This window comes from Balaenoptera musculus, chromosome 9 (genome assembly GCF_009873245.2).
Source record: "Balaenoptera musculus isolate JJ_BM4_2016_0621 chromosome 9, mBalMus1.pri.v3, whole genome shotgun sequence".
Classification (NCBI taxonomy): Eukaryota; Metazoa; Chordata; class Mammalia; order Artiodactyla; family Balaenopteridae; genus Balaenoptera; species Balaenoptera musculus.
In genome coordinates, this window is record NC_045793.1 from 32903065 (window position 1) to 32922982 (window position 19918).

Consider the following 19918-nt stretch of genomic DNA (forward strand, 5'->3'; position numbering starts at 1 on the left):
ATGGTTATAACATACAAATATAATTTAATTTTAAATTGTTTTCATGATTTTCATTCAAGGATAACATGGTAGAGAAACAGCTAAAATAACATTTTTAGGAAGAATGTTTAGGACGCTTTGTACATGAATGATTGTTTTTAGCTCCTTCCTGAGTCTTTTTTGTATAACTCATTATTACGTTTCAAGATGCATTTGGACTCCCCAGGAGCACTGCAGAGTGAGCATTAAGGGGAGCCGGAGACTGAGGTCTGCAGCTCTGAGCAGGGATTTAGAGGAGAGAACAACTTGCCTTATCCATGTCTTCCATTCTCTCTTTTGAAACTAGATCAAGAAGGGGTACTTCGTCCCAGCTTACCCTTCCCCCTCCCCGTGTCCTCAAGTCCATTCTCTATGTCTGCGCCTTTATTCTTGTCTGGCCCCTAGGTTCATGAGAACCACTTTTTTAGAGGGGTGGGATAGGGAGGGTGGGAGGGAGACGCAAGAGGGAGGGGATATGGGGATATATGTATACGTATAGCTGACTCACTTTGTTATACAGCAGAAACTAACACACTATTGTAAAGCAATTGTACTCCAATAAAGATGTTAAAAAAAAAAAGAGGAAGGGGCAGATGAGAACTATAGAGCCCAGCTGCTGACTGGTAGCTCTAGCCCCTATAAAGAAGAAAATTTCAGTATATCTCATCATTATGTATTTGTTTACCAGGATTGGGCAGGTGCCGGTGAGGGTGACCGTGTGGAAAAGAGGTCAAGGGTGCAGTGAGTGTTAAAAGACGTGAGAGAGTAATAAAGAATATAATAAAATGTCATAAGAGTATTTTGTGGTTGTGACAGACATGCAGTCTGCTTTCTCATTTTACAAATGACCATAATTGCTTGCCTCTCTTTTACACTTTGATTGAGAACTGATCGCCTTTACATTGCTGCTCTGCTCCACCTACAGAGCTTTTCCTTTCATTCTGGAAAAACAGTTGTTTGGAGCTCCCTTCATTCAGAGCTCCCAGTCTGGGTGCTATTCTTGGAGCAACCACCCACTTCCTCACTACCAGTGAAGTTGTGTTAGTTCTTCTAAGCTCTTCCACATAATCCGCTGCTTTTTGCAAAAGGCTTTGGTAATACTGCTCCACGCAAAATTCCCCTTCAGCCATTACTTGGAAGTGGTTGTGAGTAGATATAAATTGGACAGTAGTAGAACAGAGTCAGCTGGAACTCGGTAGTCTTTATACACAAGAGGCTATGGTTCCTTTATAATCTCCGCAGTGTGCAGTTTAGTTGGGGGTGTCTGTTCCTACCCCTACCCATCAGGTCCACAGTCCCTGGATCACTGCTCAAAATTGTCCGAGATTTGGCCAGTGAGAGCCCTTTCAAGCTACGCCTTTTGATATATTCCCATCATCCTTTGAGCACTTACTTATTTTCTTTCTTTTTTTTTTTTTAAATAAATTTATTTATTTATTTTTGGCTGTATTGGGTCTTCGTTTATGTGCGAGGGCTTTCTCTAGTTGTGGCGAGCGGGGGCCACTCTTCATCGCGATGCGCGGGCCTCTCACTGTCACGGCCTCTCTTGTTGCGGAGCACAAGCTCCAGACGCGCAGGCTCAGTAGTTGTGGCTCACGGGCCTAGCTGCTCCGCGGTATGTGGGATCTTCCCAGACCAGGGCTCAAACCCGTGTCCCCTGCATTGGCAGGCAGATTCTCAACCCCTGCGCCACCAGGGAAGCCCCTTACTTTCTTACAGCAAGGTATTTTTTTTTCTTGCAGGCTCATCGTACACTTTTCTTTTCCCAACCCCTGCAATTAGCTCTTACTCCCAGAAGCTGTTACTTCCATTCCTTTTTAATGGAAAATGGTGTTTAGAAATGAAACTAAAGCTAGGAAATTATGTATAATTATCATATTTATATACACACAAATCTATATTTTATTTATTTATCGTTCTGTCTGTATGAAACCATGAGTTCATACTTATATTGACACCTCTGATTCTAATCCAAAACCATAGGGGGTACATTCTTGTCCTTTCTCTATTTAAAACTAACTTCTCCAACACTGAGAAAGCTGGAACCCATTATACTTCAATATATTACTCATGTACTCCAGCCTAGAACACACAGAGAGTAGTTTCAGAATTGTTAATCCATAGCACTATAAAAAGCAAACATGCAAACCTGGAATTCACTATTGTTTATAGCTTTTAAAGAGATATTTACATTAAAGTGAAATTCACATCTTAAGCACACAAATTGATGTTTTAAAAATGCATATACTTGTGTAAGCTGTACCCCTTACAAGACAGAAAATGTTTCCATTACCACAGAGAGTTTCCTGGAGTGTCTTCTCCATAAATCCCTCCCCTACTTCAGGCAGCCACTGAACACTCTTCTGATTTTCTCATCATGGATTAGTCTTACCTCTGTACTACAACTTCAGGTAAATGATGACTGTAGTTAAATAATAAGCCTTAAATGTACAAACCGCAAGTCTTTCAACTTTGTTATTTTATTTTATTTTAATTTATTTATTTATGGCTGTGTTGGTCTTCGTTTCTGTGCGAGGGCTTTCTCCAGTTGCAGCGAGCGGGGGCCACTCTCAATCGCGGTGCGCGGGCCTCTCACTGTCGTGGCCTCTCTCGTTGCGGAGCACAGGCTCCAGACGCGCAGGCTCAGTAGTTGTGGCTCACGGGCTTAGTCGCTCCGCGGCATGTGGGATCTTCCCAGACCAGGGCTCGAACCCGTGTCCCCTGCATTGGCAGGCAGACTCTCAACCACTGCGCCACCAGGGAAGCCCAACTTTGTTATTATTTATAAAAATTGTTCTGGCTGTTCTAGATCGTTTGCATTTCCATAAAAATTTAAAATCAGTTTGTTGGTTTCTCTGAGAGTTTTCAGGGATTGAAGTTTCATTGACCCTTTAATATGTTGAGAATTGACATCTTTAACAAAATTGAGTCTTCCAACCCATGATTATAGTATTTTTCTTCATTTTTTTCAGGTCTTCATGGTTTCTTTTAGCAGTGTTTTACTGTTTTTAGTTTAGTAGTCTTAAATGTCTTTTGTTGGGTTTATTTCTAAATATTTGATGCTATTATAAACACAGTTAAGTTTTTGCCAAACATTTGTTGCTAGTATACAGGTATTCAATTGATTTTTTGTATGTTAACATTGTATCCTGTGATCTTGCTAATCTTGCTTATTAGTTTTAGCAGTTGTTTTGTATGTTTTATATGATTTTGTAGGTAAACAAGCATGTTACCTATGAACAGAACCCATTTGACTTTTTCCTTTCCAAATTGCCTGCCTTCCTCTTTTCCTTTTTTTCCCCAATCATTGCGCTGACTAGAACCTCCAATACAATGTTGAACAGAAATAGTGAGAGCAGACTTCAGAGGCTTTTCCTTTACTTAGGGAGAAAACAGTCTGTTTCATGGTTAAGTATGATGTTAGCTGTACTTTGTTATAGATGCCCTTTATCTCATTAAGGTTTCATTCTATTCTTTGTTGAGTGGTTTTTATCATGATTGAGTTTTGAATTTTGCAAAGTGGTTTATCTGCATCTATTGCTGTGGTCATGGTTTTGAGCTTTATTCTTTTAATATGATGAATCACACTAATTGATTTTCAAATATTAAACCAACTTGGATTCCTGAGGTGAACTTCAGTGGGTCACCTTTTATTACTCTTTTTAAATATTGCTGGATTCAGTTTGCCTTATTTTGCTAAGGAGTTTTGTGTGTGTGTTCATGAGTGATAATTTTTCTGTAAATTTTAAAATAATACTTGACTGGTTTTGATATGAAAGTAATCCTGGATTCATAAAGGAAAATGGAAGCATTTTCTTCTTTATTTTCTGAAAGGGCATGTATAAATTTGGCTTTCTTTAATGTTTGGTAGAAGTCACTAGTAAATCCATATGAGTTAGAGGTTTTCTTTAGGGGAAAATTTTTATTTGTGAATTCAGTTTCTCATAATGATATAAAGCTATTTCAATCTTTTATTCCATTTTATGTCAATTCTGAAAGTTGTGTGTTTCAGAGGAATTTGATTTGTTGAATTTATTGGCACAAGGTTTTCATTATTATCCTTTTAATATTCATTCCATAGTGGTACCCCATGCTTTATTCCTTTTATTTGTAATTTGTGCTTTTCTGTATTTCTTAATCTGTTCTTTAAATGTTTAACAATATTAATGATATTTTATTTGAAATACAACTTTTGGCCTTGTTAATTTCTCTATCATTTGTCTCTTGTATTTCATTGATTTTTACCTTTGTTATTTCTTTCCTTTTACTTTGTCTTTCATTCACCTAACTTTTCCTCACTTCTTAAGGTAACACTTAGATGACTGATTTGAGACAACTCTTGTTTTCTAAAAAATTTTATTTAAGTGTAGTTGATTTACAATGTTGTGTTTAATTTCTTCTGTACAGCAAAGTGACTCAGTTATACATTTATATATTCTTTTCCATTATGGCTTATCACAGGATATTGAATATAGTTCCCTGTGATATACAGTAGGACCTTGTTGTTTATCCATCCTGTATATAATAGTTTGCATCTGCTAATTCCAAACTCCAGTCCTCCACCCCCACCCGCTTCCCCACCCCCAGCAAACACAAGTCTGTTTTCTATATCTGTGAGTCTGTTTTTGTTTTGTAGACAGGTTCATTTGTGTCGTATTTTAGATTGCACATGTAAGTGATATCATATGGTATTTATCTTTCTCTTTCTGACTTACTTCACTTAGTATGATAATCTCTAGGTCCATCCATGTTGCAAGTAGCGTTATTTCATTCTTTTTAATGGCTGAGTAATATTCCATTGTGTGTATGTATGTGTATATATATATATATATATATATATATATATACACGCACACACACACACACACCCACATCTTCTTTATCTATTCGTCTGTCAATGGATCTTCTTTATCTATTCATCTGTCGATGGACATTTAGGTTGCTTCCATGTCTTGGTTATTGTAAATAGTGCTGCTGTGAACATAGGGGTGCATGTATCTTTTCAAAATATAGTTTTGTCTGGGTATATGCCCAGGAGTGGGATTGCTGGGTCATATGGCAACTCTCTTTTTAGTTTTTTGAGGAACCTCCATACTGTTCTCCATATTGGCTGCACCAATTTACATCCCCACCAACAGTGCACGAGGGTTCCCTTTTTTCCACACGCTCTTCAGCATTTATTATTGTAGACTTTTTAATGATATCCATTCTGACTGGTGTGAGGTGGTACCTCATTATTGTTTTGATTTGCATTTCTCTAATTAGTGGTGATGAGCATCTTTTCATGTGCCTATTGGCCATCTGTATGTCTTCTTTGGGAGAAAACTCTTCTGATGTAAGCAATTAAAGATATGTTTGTCTGTATCCTCTGCTTTATCTGCCTTTAAATACTCCTCTTTCACTGCATCCCACAAATTTTGATATTTTTTATTTTCAATCAGCCCAAAATATATTCTAACTTCCTTTGTGGTTTCTTCTTAAACTTTTGTACTATTTAGAACTGTGTTTTATTTTTGAATTTTGGGGTATTATTAATATCTTATTGTGATTTATTTACAATTTAATTCTGCTGTGGTCAGAGAACATATTCTGTAACATTTTAGTCTTTTGTAATTTTTTGGTGGTTTTTAATAGCTCAGCAAGGGCATCTGGAAAGACTGCATCATCTGTAGTCCTAGGGTAATCTGTTCCATAATGTCAGTTAGGCCAGGTGATTTTCTTAGTGTTATTTGGAGCTACTGTATTCTTGCTGATTTTTTAATCTAGATGAGAGAAAATTGTTATTATTTATGAGAGAAAATTGTTATAGATTTGTCTTTCTCCCTTCTGTCAGTTCTCGCTTCATGTATTTTGGAGATAATAATTCAGCCATCATTTATATTGTAGTTTCTCTGTATGTAACGTGTCTTTTTCTCTGGCTGCTTTCAATATCATTTCTTATCTTTGTTTTCATCAGTTTTACTATGATGTGCCTAGGTATGGTTTTCTTTATATTTATCCTGTTTTGAGATTTCTGAGCTTCGTGGATATGTAAGTTTGTTTTCTACCAAATTTTTGAATTTTGGGGCCATTTTTTTCTTTTAATATATTTTTCTTCCCCATTCTCTCTTTCTTCACCCTTTGGAAATCCAGTTATGTGGAATTTAGACCACTTTATATTGTCCTACAGGTTACTGAAGTGCTCTTCACTTTTTCCGTCCTTCTTTTCTGTGTTCCGCAATTGGATACTTTCTTTTGCTCTATTTTCAAATTCATTGTTTTTTCTTTTATTTTTAAGTTTTCCTCTCTCAAATCTTCTATTAAGCTCATTCAGTCAACTTTTTTTTTTTTCATTTTAGATATTATGCTTTTCAGTTTTAGACTTTCCATTTGTTTCTAGTTTGCATTTCTATGCTAAGACTCCTATCCTGTTCAGTCACTGTGACTATATTTTCTTAGAAAATGGCTGCTTTAAGATTCTTGTCTGCTAATTCCAGTATAGATCATCTTAAGATCAGTTTCTGTTTGAGTACATTTCTCTTGACAATGGATCACCTAAAATACGTTTTTTGCATGCCCAGTAATTTTTTATTGCATACTAGACATTATGGATGATGTGGTACAGAGACTGTGGATTCTGTTGTCTTCTGAAGACTGTATTTCTAGTAAGTGGTTAACCTGGTTAGATTAATACTCCGAACTCTGGCTTTTTGCAGTTGGCAATAGCTGAAGTATTTGCTCAGTTCTCCTTTCAGCAGCCACCTCTGTCATTCAGTATGGAATCTTTCCTACGAATGTGTAATTCAAGAGTTAACCAGTGATGCTGGTGAGGTTAGTTGCAGTGGCTCCAGTTTCATCCTCTGGCTCCTCAGGCCACTGTAAGGGGTGCTTTGTGCTTGAGCTCCTGCTGCCAGAGCTGTCAGCACAGGGAATAGCCCTCACTTGAAAAGCTATACAAGGGGAAATCTCATCCAGTGCTGTTGACTTCTTCCTAATGGGAAGGTGTACTCCTCTCCTATTTTTATCACTTTTATTGCTCTCCAGAGCCTTCAAATAGTTATTTTCTTAATATGTTTTCAAATGTTTATCGTTATTATCTGCAGGAGAAGATAGTCTAATAAAAGTTGTTTCACCATTACTGGTAGTGGAACTTTCTCTGATGTACTTTGTATTGTTATATTATAATTGCTATCAAACTTATAAAAACATCATCTGTATGTTTAATATGGTCAACTCTCTAGATCTTTGTTTGCCTGTAAATGTGTTTTCAGAGAAAAAACACTGTGTAAAACTGACATTTTTAAATAGCACGAATAGTTATTATGTTATGAAATGAAAACTTAACATTTTTTAGTGCCAGGCACAATGGTAAATACTTTACATATGTTTGCCTCATTTAATCCTATAATGTAATGACTATCATTGCTCTATTGTGCAGATAAGAGAACCAAACAGAACTGATCTTTAGAGGGAAAACTTATCAAAGTGACACGGCCAAGAAGTTGGGATTAGAACTTAGTACTATAGTTCTTACTCTTTCAAGGACAAGAACTTTGTCTCTGGGCCAGAATAGTCAAGGAATTTTTTTTAATATAAAAATTATGTTTTAAGTATGGGAATATGTTTATATACTGATTGGAAGGAGCTGATAGAGAGGAAGACATTTAATATTTATAAAGAGCAGTGTGATCACTGATGGAGCAAGTCAGAGGTGACAGGGAGTAATGAAGTTAATTGTTGAAGAAAGTCTGACCTTCAGCAGATAGAAACCTCTCTCCCTTAGAGTGAAGGGAAGGACATATGGATTGGAGTGGCTATAAAAAAGCTTAAGGGACGAGACAGGATGTAGAGGGAGTGAGTTAGTCTGAATTTTCTTGATAAAAGAGTCTATTAGGGTAGACTGAGAGTCTCTTGAGTTGTCATTGGGTGAAGTATTGGGGAGAGTAGCAGAGGTTTAAATATTCCCTGACATAGTAAATGGTAGAGGAGGCTAAACAGAGTTAGGTAGAGTGATTGATGATTGGGGCTCAGAGCTCAATTGAGTTTGGAACCATGTGTTGTAGGTGCATCAGTTATGTGGTTTCCTCTGTGCTATGCTATCTGTAATGAGATTAAAAAGACTCATGTTCCTCCAAGATAGGATTTATAAGGCATGAATGATGGAAGGACAAAGATGCAGAAGAATTATGGGTGCTTTTATAGGAGTATAGTTTTCTGTATAAATATCTGAGATTAGTTGAGTTGATCTCCTGTTGGAAGTCTTTAATTTGATTCTAAAATGTAAGATGAAAGTTATTTCAAAAGTAAAGTGTGATGACCCATAGTATAGAAATACCATGGGCAGCATGTGTGATGTGGTGGGAAAAACTTGAGACAGTAGGAGACCTGAATGAGTGCCGGGATCCTGACACGGAATAACTGGATGACATCAGGGAAGTCGCCAACTTGGCCTCTAGTTAGTTGTTTTATAAAGTGCAGGTAGCCCTTAAATTCTACAAGAAAACTTTTTTTTCCACCTTCAGAGATAAATTAGGAAAATCATATTTTAAAAATAAGCTGAAAATTGACCTGATATGTGCTTTTTCCTATGTTGCTATAAGAATTTGGAAGGGGAGGGGGTAATACAAAGCATATTTAATATTTTCTTTATAGCTCTAATTTTCTGTATGCCTTCCATAGCAACCTATTGCTTGATGCATTTAGAAGAGTTAAAAGTGCTTTAGCTATTAATAAGTCCAATTTTCTGTGAGGCACCCAGATGAATAAAATATACATATACATCTAGTATAGGACAGAACTATTGTTTCCCAAATCTTACGTAATCTACTTATGAAGTCACCCCCAAATTTCGTATAGTAGAATAGAGTGTATGTGTATGGCCAGTTGTCTCTAATTATTCTTGGGGAATTATCTGTATTCCTGAGCACCTCTTTATAGGACCCATTGCATTGCTATTCGGCGACTTCCTCAAAGCAGGAAGAATCCCAAAGTAGATGAATAATACCTCTGACTGCTCGTTGGGCAGTGAGCCGTTCTCTGCTTTTGGTCTCGTGTGTGGCTGAGGGGGATGGGGTAATGGATTTCATGGTGAGGAGCAGGAGCACATTCTCAATTGATGGATCATGCGAGCGTCTCCTTCCTCTGTTACTGATACCTTGGAACTGGCTTGAATAATTCCTGTCTCTCTTGAGAGTATATTTGTGTTCAACATCTGGGGGTTGGAGGAGTCCTTTCCATGTCTTTAATCAGGTAGATCTACTTTAACCTTAAACTGTAAAGCCCTTTATGGACCACCAAGGGAAAGTTTCTCTAGTTGAGAAGGTAAGGCATGTGGACCGGCCTGACTACTACAGCCCAGCTTGGGATGTATCCCTCACAAGCACCTCATGGCAGATGTTTCCTGGAGAGAAGTGAGAAACCTGGGCGAACATGTTAGAATAGTGCATCTGTAAGGCCTTCGTATCCAAAAAGTCCATCAGCCTTTGGAAGTTTGATGTCTTTGTGAACTGTGTTAATTTCATTCATTCAATCAATAATTTATTAAGCACCACTGTGTGCCAGAGACTGTTCTAGGTCTTGGGGACACAGCAGCAAAGAAGACACAGTCCCTGCCCTCGTGGAGTCCTGTTCTAGTCGAGGTAGGCAGGTGCTAACCAAAGAGTGATAAGTACAAGGGTGGGAAGGACTGTTGTCTTCCACAGGATGGTGAGGGCAGCCTCGCTGTGAAGGTGACAGTTGAGCAGAGTCCTGAAGGAAGTAAAAGAGCCAGCCTTTTGTGCCGTTGGGTGTTCTTATGCATATTAGAAAACCCCACCTGGAGGTTTAAAAGTTTTTAAAAGCTTCTTCTCTATGTTGATCAGTTAAGCAAATGTTGCTTTGGAAAGCCTAAATCCTAGGGACTTGTGGCTCAGTGAGCAGACAGAGCCTTTTCCTAAAGGAAAACGCGCCCTTCTTTCCAGGCAGATACAAGCCCAGGCCTGGGCAGATGCGTGATGAGAAGGCAGAGCTGGATTTCGGTCCCTCTCACCCCTGCAGCCGGTCACCCTTGTGCAGTGCAGACTCCTCAGTGCAGGCGCCCTGTGTGATGGGTTGTGGTGGAATTTCTCGGCAGGGAGAGCAGCAAGATCAGAGATGCTGAGGCAGGATGATGTTCAAGAAACATCGGGGAGACCAGTGTCATGGGAGCCAAGTGGGCAAAGTGGGATTGAAGGAGATGAGGTCAGACTTGGGGTTCACTGATACTGATTGTATTTCTAATAAGATATTTCTTATATATTAGTTCAAAGAACTTTCATATATGATTTTACATGATTTTTACAGCAACCTATCATAAGCTCAAAGAAGTTTACAAAAAACTAAGTAATATGATTAGCAAGTATAGGAGTTTAGAAATTAACTGAAGTCCTCTGTTTTCAGCACTTTTTATTATACAGTGCCTCAAAGATTAGTAATTTTAAGGCATTAAACCTTAAAAAAAAAAACAGTTCCCTAACAGTTCTGTTTTTACAAAAGCAGACCTTGCTGAATTCTGTGTTGTGATTTGAAGCATTAGGTAACTGTTCTCCTTTTCTACAGTTAACTTTAATACATTAAAATTTTTTTTTCTGTTGCTGTAATTTAGATGTTCTTTGTAAAACCGTTTACATCTATTTTCTCATTTTAATGAGTCTCTGAAATATTATCTGTCATCTCACAACACATCTCAGAAATGTGGCACTTTAACCCAAACCATGTAATTGTTACAAAATTAATAAAAATCTCTCCACTTCTTTGGCTGAAAGAATCCTCTGCCTATTAATCAGGGCTGTCCTGTGCATTTCTTTCAGCTGGAGATGGAAAAGCTTCAGCTCCAAGCCCTTGAGCAAGAACACAAGAAGCTGGCCACCCGCCTGGAGGAGGAGCGAGGCAAGAACAAGCACGTGGTCCTGATGCTGGTCAAGGAGTGCAAGCAGCTCTCGGGCAAAGTCCTAGAGGAGGCCCAGAAGCTAGAAGAGGTGATGGCCAAACTGGAAGAGGAGAAGAAAAAGACGAGCGCGTTAGAAGAGGAACTCGCCGCTGAGAAACGAAGAAGCACAGAAATGGAAGCTCAGATGGAAAAGCAGCTCTCAGAGTTTGACACAGAGCGGGAACAGCTTCGTGCCAAGCTGCACCGAGAAGAAGCACACACCACTGACCTCAAAGAGGAGATAGACAAGATGAAGAAGATGATCGAGCAACTGAAAAGGGGAAATGACAGCAAACCCAGCCTCTCTCTCCCCCGGAAGACAAAAGATAGACGTTTGGTCTCTATATCTGTGGGAACAGAGGGACCGATGACAAGATCTGTTGCGTGCCAGACAGACCTAGTGATAGAGAGCACTGACCCCGTGAAGAAGTCACCTTTGACCGTGCCTGTAAAGCCTGCCATGGGGAGCCCCCTAGTTTCCGCCAATGCGAAGGGGAATGCGTGTGCCAGTGCCGACTTGGTCAGGCCAAGTATCGACAGGCAGGCTTCCCACGGTGACTTGACTGGCTCCTCTCTGCCCACTGTCCCACCTCCAAGCGCAAACAGAATTGAGGAGAATGGACCGAGCAGCGGCTCAACACCAGATTTAACCAGTAGTGCATCCCCGCTTCCCAGCACCGCCGCCCCGGCCGCCGGGCACACACCCGCCCCACCTCCTCACAGTTTACATTCACCGTGTGCCAACGCGCCTCTGCATCCAGGCCTGAACCCGCGAATCCAAGCGGCTCGGTTTCGATTTCAGGGCAATGCTAATGACCCAGACCAAAACGGAAACACCCCCCAAAGTCCTCCATCCAGAGATGTATCTCCTACAAGTCGTGACAACCTAGTGGCCAAACAGCTAGCTCGGAATACTGTGACCCAGGCACTGTCAAGATTCACGAGCCCTCCAGCGGGAGCGCCCCCGAGACCTGGAGTGCCCCCCGCGGGGGACGTTGGCACCTACCCCCCAGTCGGCCGGACCAGTTTAAAGACTCCCAGTGCCGCACGAGTTGACAGAGGAAACCCTCCTCCCATCCCTCCCAAAAAGCCAGGGCTCTCCCACACTCCTTCTCCGCCGCACCCGCAGCTCAAGGTTGTCATGGATAGCAGCAGGCCCTCCAGTGCAGGGGCCAAAGTTGATAACAAAACTGTGGCTTCGCCTCCTTCCAGTTTGCCACAAGGGAACAGGGTAATAAGTGAGGAGAATCTCCTTAAGTCTTCCTCCCCTCAGCTGCCACCAAAACCATCCATAGATTTAACTGTGGCCCCTGCAGGCTGTGCCGTTTCAGCCCTGGCCACGTCTCAGGTGGGTGCCTGGCCTGCTGAAACCCCTGGACTGAACCAACCTGCATGTTCAGAAAGTTCCCTTGTCATTCCCACCACCATTGCCTTTCGCTCTTCCATAAACCCTGTTAGTGCCTCATCCTGTAGAGCAGGTGCCTCAGACAGCCTCCTGGTAACAGCATCAGGTAAAGGGATTGGAATGTTATACCCTTCTTTAAGAATGTGGCCTGTCCTCTCACTTGCCTTTGTTTCCTTCACATTGCCTTGAAACTTTTTTTTTAATTTGATATTTTTTTTTTTTTTCCCTATTTCTTTCCTCTCTTTTTTTTTGTTTTTTTTTTTTTGTTTTTCTCTAAAGGCTCCGGGGTATGGTGATTCATCTTGCTATATGAATTGTGGTTTTGTTATGCTAAGTGTTGTCTTCTTTTAAAAATAACCTGAAAGTAGTGGTTTGGAGCACACAGAGACCATTAATTTAGAGAGACTGAAGCATTTCCATGGGAGGAAGGGCTCGTCCTTCTTATTAAATATCTATCTCAGAAGACTTCACTATCAGTGAGCCATCGCCAGACAGTATGTGTTCAGTTCTGTCCCTTCTGAGATGACATTTGAAAGAATGCTTTCAAGTAGTTATTAACACTACAGTCAACCTTGGATTATCAAATTGATTTAGAGGTGTTCTGTAATTGGTATATCCTAAGTTTTAATATCAGTTTGGTGTTTACTTTTTTTAGCCTCAAAAATAGTGTGTATATTTGTAAATCTCTGTTCTAAGTTTAGTTTATTTCAGAAGTTATTTAGAGCTGTCATCTTCTAACACTTGAGCACAGATGGATAACATAGCATGTGGGCTGTATTAGAGAAGGTTTCCATTGCAGATGTGGTTTATGAAGTCACCGAATCTGGGACTCTTGAACAAAGAATCGATAAAGAACTGGATTTTTCCCTTTCGTTATATAGTGCTAGAGGAAGCATTGCTTTTTATTGGCATTCATCTTTCACTGAGTAAATGTGGCTCTAAAATAATATTACGGTGTCACAGTTCTGTTGAAACTTTGCAGGGTCTCTTCTACCCCAGGATCTTAGTGGTTAGTAGAGACTATTGGTTCTAATGAGAGAGAACTTTAAGAGTTAAAGGAAGATTTGAGCTGTGTTATATTTAAAATTTAGGGAGAAGCATGGGAATAGGAAAAACAGTACTGTACTTGCTAATTATCAGGTAATGAGAGCAGTATAATGGGACTTATTTATCCAATTATAAGCTGTCTCCTTGAAATTAAGCTCTTTGAGAGGCTAGATTCATATTTTAAGGGGCAAAATTGGGAATTGGAAACAGCATGGACTTTGATGTCAGTCAGATCTGCCTTGGAATCTAGGCCCTGCCATTTACAGCTGTGTGTTTTGGGGGATTTTTCTTGAACTGAGCAACTTTTCTCATCCTTAACGTGGAGCTTATGCTGCTCATATTGGGGAGGGTGGCTGTTAGGAGGATTTAATATCATAACGTACAAAGAGCATGGTATTGAGCTTAGAGCAGCATGAGTGATGAACAAAAAGAGGTGATATTACTGCTTCAATTTACTGTCGCTGAAAGCATTTTTGAAAATTTGCTTTAGAATTGACTCTGGTATTGCTTTGGGATGTCTTTCCAGGCATTGAGCATTCCATATTTTTTTTTAATCTAAAATGGTATTACTGAGCTGGATGGCCTTTCTCATGGCCTAAAATGATGTTAGCTGTTTCCCACAAGTTAAATCCACCCTCAGAAGAGGAATTTTTGCTACCATTCAGGAGCATCAGAGAATGTGCTGTAAGGACTTAAGGTAGTTGCAAAACACAAGTTCCAAAAATGTTTGGGGACGTGGCAGTGCTGTTGACCTAAATGCATAGACTATAAAACAGAAAACACTTCCTGGAATATATGAATTTTGCCAGTTTTTTAAAAAATACAAAGCCATCTTTGCTTTATACCCCAATGCTTTGCCAGTAGTTGCCTTGGTCATTACTGTGCTCCAGGGTTCAGCTCCAAATGCCCTTTGTTTTCCATGGAAAAGCTTTAAAATCAGGATCCGTGACTGAAGAACTTTTGACAGCAGGATTTTAAGTTAACCTTTAAAGTCAGAGAATTCCTAGTCCATTATTTATTCACTAAAATGCCCTGCCTAGGATACAGTGGGATTTTGGATAAAGGAACCATAACTCCTCTGAAAAGACGCCTTTGCTTGTGTCTAGAGAGCAAAAGAGGATAAATAGTGGACCCAAAGAAATAGCAGTCACTGAAGAGCCGTGAAACTGGTTCCTCATTTTCTGTTCTCTGATTTTGCAGTTTGGCCAAAATATTCTTAGAACTGCAGGATTGCATTTGGTGCAGTAACAGGCTTCTTTGTTGTTTGATTATAAGATATAGTTTATTAGGAGAAAATGGAGGCAGTGGAAGTTGTTAGTCATCAGCAAGAATTTACTGAACATCCGTTCTATTGGGGGGATAGAAATGTTATTGCAGTTACATAGTTGGGGTGTATAACTCAACCGTGGATGTAGGTCAACCTAAACTTTCCAAATGAGATATAGGATTTCGACTGTTTTCCATTTAGATGCCCCTATTTTTGCTGCTGTGCCCGCTGCAACTAGGAAGCACCCTCCATCCTCCTTGACCTACCTGTGCCTGGGTGAGCATGTGCCTCGCCAAAGCATCGGCTCAGTGAAGGGTATTCATCTTGTAAATAGCCACTCATGTCATTGTGATTGGTAAGAGCAGGACATGGGGACAGAGCATGTCTATCAAATACCTGGTTGATGTGTTTTCCAATGTCGGTGGTGAAAAGAGCACTGGACTGAGTATAAAAAGGCAGCGTTAGTCCATTTCTGCTCCTTGCCATGTATTACCCTAAAGAGCAAATTCTCTCTGAGCTATGAGTTTTTCCATCTAAAAATGAAAGCACTGAACCAAAAAAGTAATAATAGTTCCAAACCAAAAAGATGTGTTAAACTTGCCTGTTGAATTTTTCAAATAGCAGTTCACTACCTCTCCCTCTTTGGAAATCTAGATCCCATGATCTTTCAAACTCTAAAAATCTGTTTCTATGTCAGCTTATATGTATGATAAACAATTATGGTTAAATTAAAGCACTGAGGAGAATTGCAATGACGAAAGATACCACTTTAATGAATTATGTTGTAAATTACTCTAACTCGATTAGCAGTTTTATAGCCAAATGTTAAATTTTTAAATAACCTTTAAAATTCTAAACAAATTAGAATTTCTTGCTGCTGCTGACCCTGTCAAATGAACACATTTTAATTGTTAGGTGAACAGAAGCCTAAACCAGAAATCACCCCAGGCAACTGAGTTTCCATACCCTTGCAAATGTTTTTTCTGTTTTTTTAAAAAATTATTAATTGATACATTTTATTTAATTTGGTTCAGATTTTTTTCCTTAGGTAAACATATATTTAAAAAATTATCCTCCGTGTTTAATTGGCTTAAAGGCTAAGTCAGAAAACGAGATTGATCTGAGCTATGAATGAGATTAACCTTCTCCACACTCTGAAGCTGATGCCAGAAGCTGTTCTCCGCTCCTCTGCCATTGCATGTTCTGTCTGTTCCCTTCATCATTGCACGTTCTGCCAGATGCTCACTTTTACTAATGTTTACACATGATACTGCAAAGCTGAATGACCTTTTTCTAACATCATTAAAGTAGCTGTATGACTGCAGGTCTGTACTATCATTACTTAACCATTCAACTAAATATTATCACTTTTATCATTGTCGGGAATTTCAAATGAACAATAAAGTCTCATGGTGAAGTTTTATTTTTCCCATCTTTATAGCAGGATTTATTATAATAACTTAAGCTTGCCTGTGCTGGGGAAAATTGAAAATGATAGTGGAGATAAAAAATGTAGTTAAACTTTAAGAATACTTGGTATTTATAAAGCATTTTTCACTTTTAAAAGATTACTAAGTGTATTTAAAATAAAATAAAATTGATATATATTCTTCTGGAGTTTTGTATAACAGAACTGTAAGACTCTTGAGTGGTCTAGAGATTGAGAAAATTTTTGAATAAAATATTTTGTCTTAAGATAGCTTAACATTAGAAATGGAGTTTCCCAGGAAATTATCTCCATAATGGAATATTTCCATTAAAAAAGTTAAAATATATTTATATTTTAATTGTCCCCCAAGCCTAGAATTGTATTAAAAAAAAAAAGAAAACAAAACCCAAAAGAATAGCAAACCATTTAATATATACCAGTTGATGTTCTTAAAAGGGTATCAAGAACTGAGACCCCTGGGGTGAGGTAGAGGGATTGAGAGAGACAGACAGAGGGAGAGACAGAGAAAGGGGACTGGGGTCAAGGTCGGGAGGGAGGAAAGGGACAGAGACAGACAGACAGACTGACTGAGCATGACCCACAGTCCCTCCTATTCCACAGAGGACCACAGTGCCAATGCGTTCGAATTGCTTTTGTGTTTGCTTTGCAGTCAAGGTTTCATACCTTGGTGTTTATAATTTCTCTGTTTATCATCTATTTCTAATAAGTACTGATTTAATTTTTGTGGGCTTGTTTTTTTGTTTGTTTTTAAGAAAATACAAAAGGTAAAATGTACCAGAGAGGAGCCTTCTTGTAAGTATGAAGTAAAAAATCTTACTTTTGTAAGAAGAGCTAATGAATATCAATGGGAAAATATCGTAAAGTTTAGATAAATATTTAATTTTGTGAGCATTGAATTTTATGTTATTGCAGTCTAATAGGGTAAAAGCAATAAATTACTCAGAGACCCAAATAATTGATTCTGAAGATATAATATTCAGTTTTTAATGAGCAGTTTCATTTGTAGAAACTGCTTTGTTTTTTTTCCCCAAAGAATCTTTAAAATACTGAGAAATACTTTGATATGCACTTCTTTTTTAATACTTAGTGAAATAATTTAAGGACAATAATTCAAGATCCAATTATAAGAGTTTATTACATATTAATATAACACCCACGTACTTAGAATATTATCCTGTTACCAAGGTGCAGGGAATATAAAAGCTCCACTATTGTATCTTACTACAGAGAATGTTACCAGACAGAGGTAGAAAGTGTACCCCAGGAGTGAATATGTGTACATATGCCCCATATACACACCAACTTTCAGGTTTTTGGGGCTCCATAAGGAAGAAATAAAAATGACTTATTTTGAAAGTAATTGTATTTAAGCCTAAAATACACTAAATACCTATATATCATGTTAAATAAACATTTTTACTTTACTATTTTTACAGCCTTTTGATCAAGGAAGAATTCAGAAAATTTTCCATGCTATATGCAGCCGACTTCACATACTTAACAGATTCTCTTCTAAAGCTGCTAAATACTGATGAGAAATCTCTAACTATGATAACTCTTAATGACTTTTGTTAAAACTATATGGTGGAGTGTTCTGTTTTGTTGGCTGATTAAAAGTTTTTGGTACAAAACGTGAAGATGGCCAGATGACATAGTCTCCAAAATTGTGTATTGAATATTTGTGCTGGTATAGTCTATATATGTTGTGCTTCTATTAGCTCTTGACACTGAATAGAAGTTGGCTGCCCATTATTTTTCTTCCCAAATAAGGGAATTCAAGGAATGTAAATAGATTCCTTGACAGTATTTGATCCATTTCAGTGGTTTATGTAAAATTTATAATTAAGTACCTTGGAAACATTGTAGAAAAAGGAAAATTTCTATTTTTTAGAATTATCTCTATCTTATACCTAAAGATATCTATCAGTTGATACCCAAAATTGAGGAAATCTGTACATAATTTTAAAGTTCACATTGTTTTGAAACCCTGAGGAAGAGTTTGAACTTTCAAATCGAGACAGCCTTCTTAGTTTCCTAAAACCAATCACCACTTTAACACTTATCTGTGCAAGACTGATGACTAAAATTAATGTGTCACCATGTATGTTAATTTAACTAGCAGCAGATATAAGATTGAAATAACAGTACAGATTTACGCTAAAGTAAATATTAACAGATTGATAATGTTAGAAACCACATAATCCTCTAGGGGTACATGTTCATGTGTCTGTGTGTGTGTAATTCAGAAAGGAGTGGGTAATATCTGTCTCTTGACCTTGCTCCTACTGTCTAACTAGGGTCACTTTAACCCACAGGCTGGTCACCCTCCCTAACCCCTTTGCTAATGAGTGGTGGTCCTGCCCCCCTGGCTGGCAGGCCCACCCTTCTTCAGCAAGCTGCTGCCCAGGGAAATGTCACTTTATTATCAATGCTGCTTAATGAAGAAGGACTGGACATTAATTACTCCTGTGAAGATGGCCATTCTGCCTTGTATTCTGCTGCTAAGAATGGACATACAGGTAAGATGGTGCCATCTTACCTCACTGTATCACCCTCTTGCAAAAGGATGCAGAATCAAAAGCACCTGTAACCACTGTTATGTGAAAAAGGTGAATTTAGGTTTCAAATTTTCTCTTTCAGGTAGAATAAATAACTTTTTTACATGATTTAAAGATTTTATAAGCATTTTAAAAATCCAAATTGGACAGTTCCGTAATAATCTAAACTTTTACTGCAGCTAGCAAAAAGTTATCTCTGTTTTATGCACAATGAAATGTATTCGGTTTGTAGAAATTTGGGGTCTAGTAACTGTAAAGCACATTTTCGAATAAAGCCCCCCCATCTGTTATCGCTTTGGCCAGGACAAAATAGCTCTAATTTGTCTGTTAGAAATAGCTGGTGTCTGTGAAAGCAAAGCCTTAGGGCTTTAGCACATGCTGCAGTGAGGGAAAGTTTTAGTAGTTAGGAAAGGGCATGGGTCTGAAATTGTTCTGTAGTTGGAACAATTTATAGTTATTTGGATTTTTTAAGAGAACGGAGAGGTTGTACAATTATAAACGACATATCGATGAAGTCGGGGAATTAATCTTGTTCCTTAAAAAGCAAATCTTATAGTCAAATATACTAAAACATACAGTAGCGCAGATAAAGAGATGATTCGATGGCAAACGCAAAGTCAAATAGTATTGCATATGTAAGCCATGTGATCCTCGTATAATTCACATAATGTGGCTTCCTTGGAAGTTTTCAGAGCTTCACTGTGTTCAAGTGGACTACATGCAAGATTCTAGTGAACTACAAGATGATAGCTCATTATTTTAAAAGTATTTTGGAGTACTTCTTCAAAAGTACTGTGGGAATTTTCTCCAATGTAAAGAAATTCAGTCTAGTTAATAACATGTGGAATGTGAGGTCTAGGTGATATTTTTGCCTGAGTCTGATGACTTTGTGTGGGTTCTCCTTGATCTTCATTCAGGGAGTTAAGTATAAGATGACCACAACATGAAAGCATTTTAAAGATTAAATTAAACATCATAAATTAAGAATTTAACTATTTAAATACAAAGAATGGTATATCAATTTGGTGAATGGATTTTGTTCTCCATCCAGTAATACTATTTTTGGGGATTGGCTGATGGGAAAATCTGATAAAACATTTTCTGACATATGACAGTCCTTTCACTCATCAGCAACTCCTCTCCCCCGGCCCCACCAAAAAAAAAGAAAGAAATCATGTCTTGGTGAGTCTGGGGTATTACAATCCTGGGGGAAAGGGGCTGCTTTCCCTTTATAATAGTCTGTGGAGTC

At 38.4% G+C, this 19918-nt stretch overlaps 1 protein-coding gene across 2 annotated transcripts in view; it reads left to right on the forward strand.

Moving 5' to 3' along the window:
* The window catches only part of CTTNBP2 (cortactin binding protein 2), a 156184-nt gene that overhangs the window by 63871 nt on the left and 72395 nt on the right, over positions 1–19918 (forward strand). The window contains exons 4-5 of one of the 2 annotated variants that reach the window (XM_036863327.1): positions 10824–12453; positions 18427–18630. In XM_036863327.1, coding sequence (XP_036719222.1) covers positions 10824–12453; positions 18427–18630 — 1834 coding nt within the window. Of the gene's footprint in view, positions 1–10823; positions 12454–18426; positions 18631–19918 lie in introns of those variants that run through there. The other variant, XM_036863328.1, reaches the window with a different exon arrangement.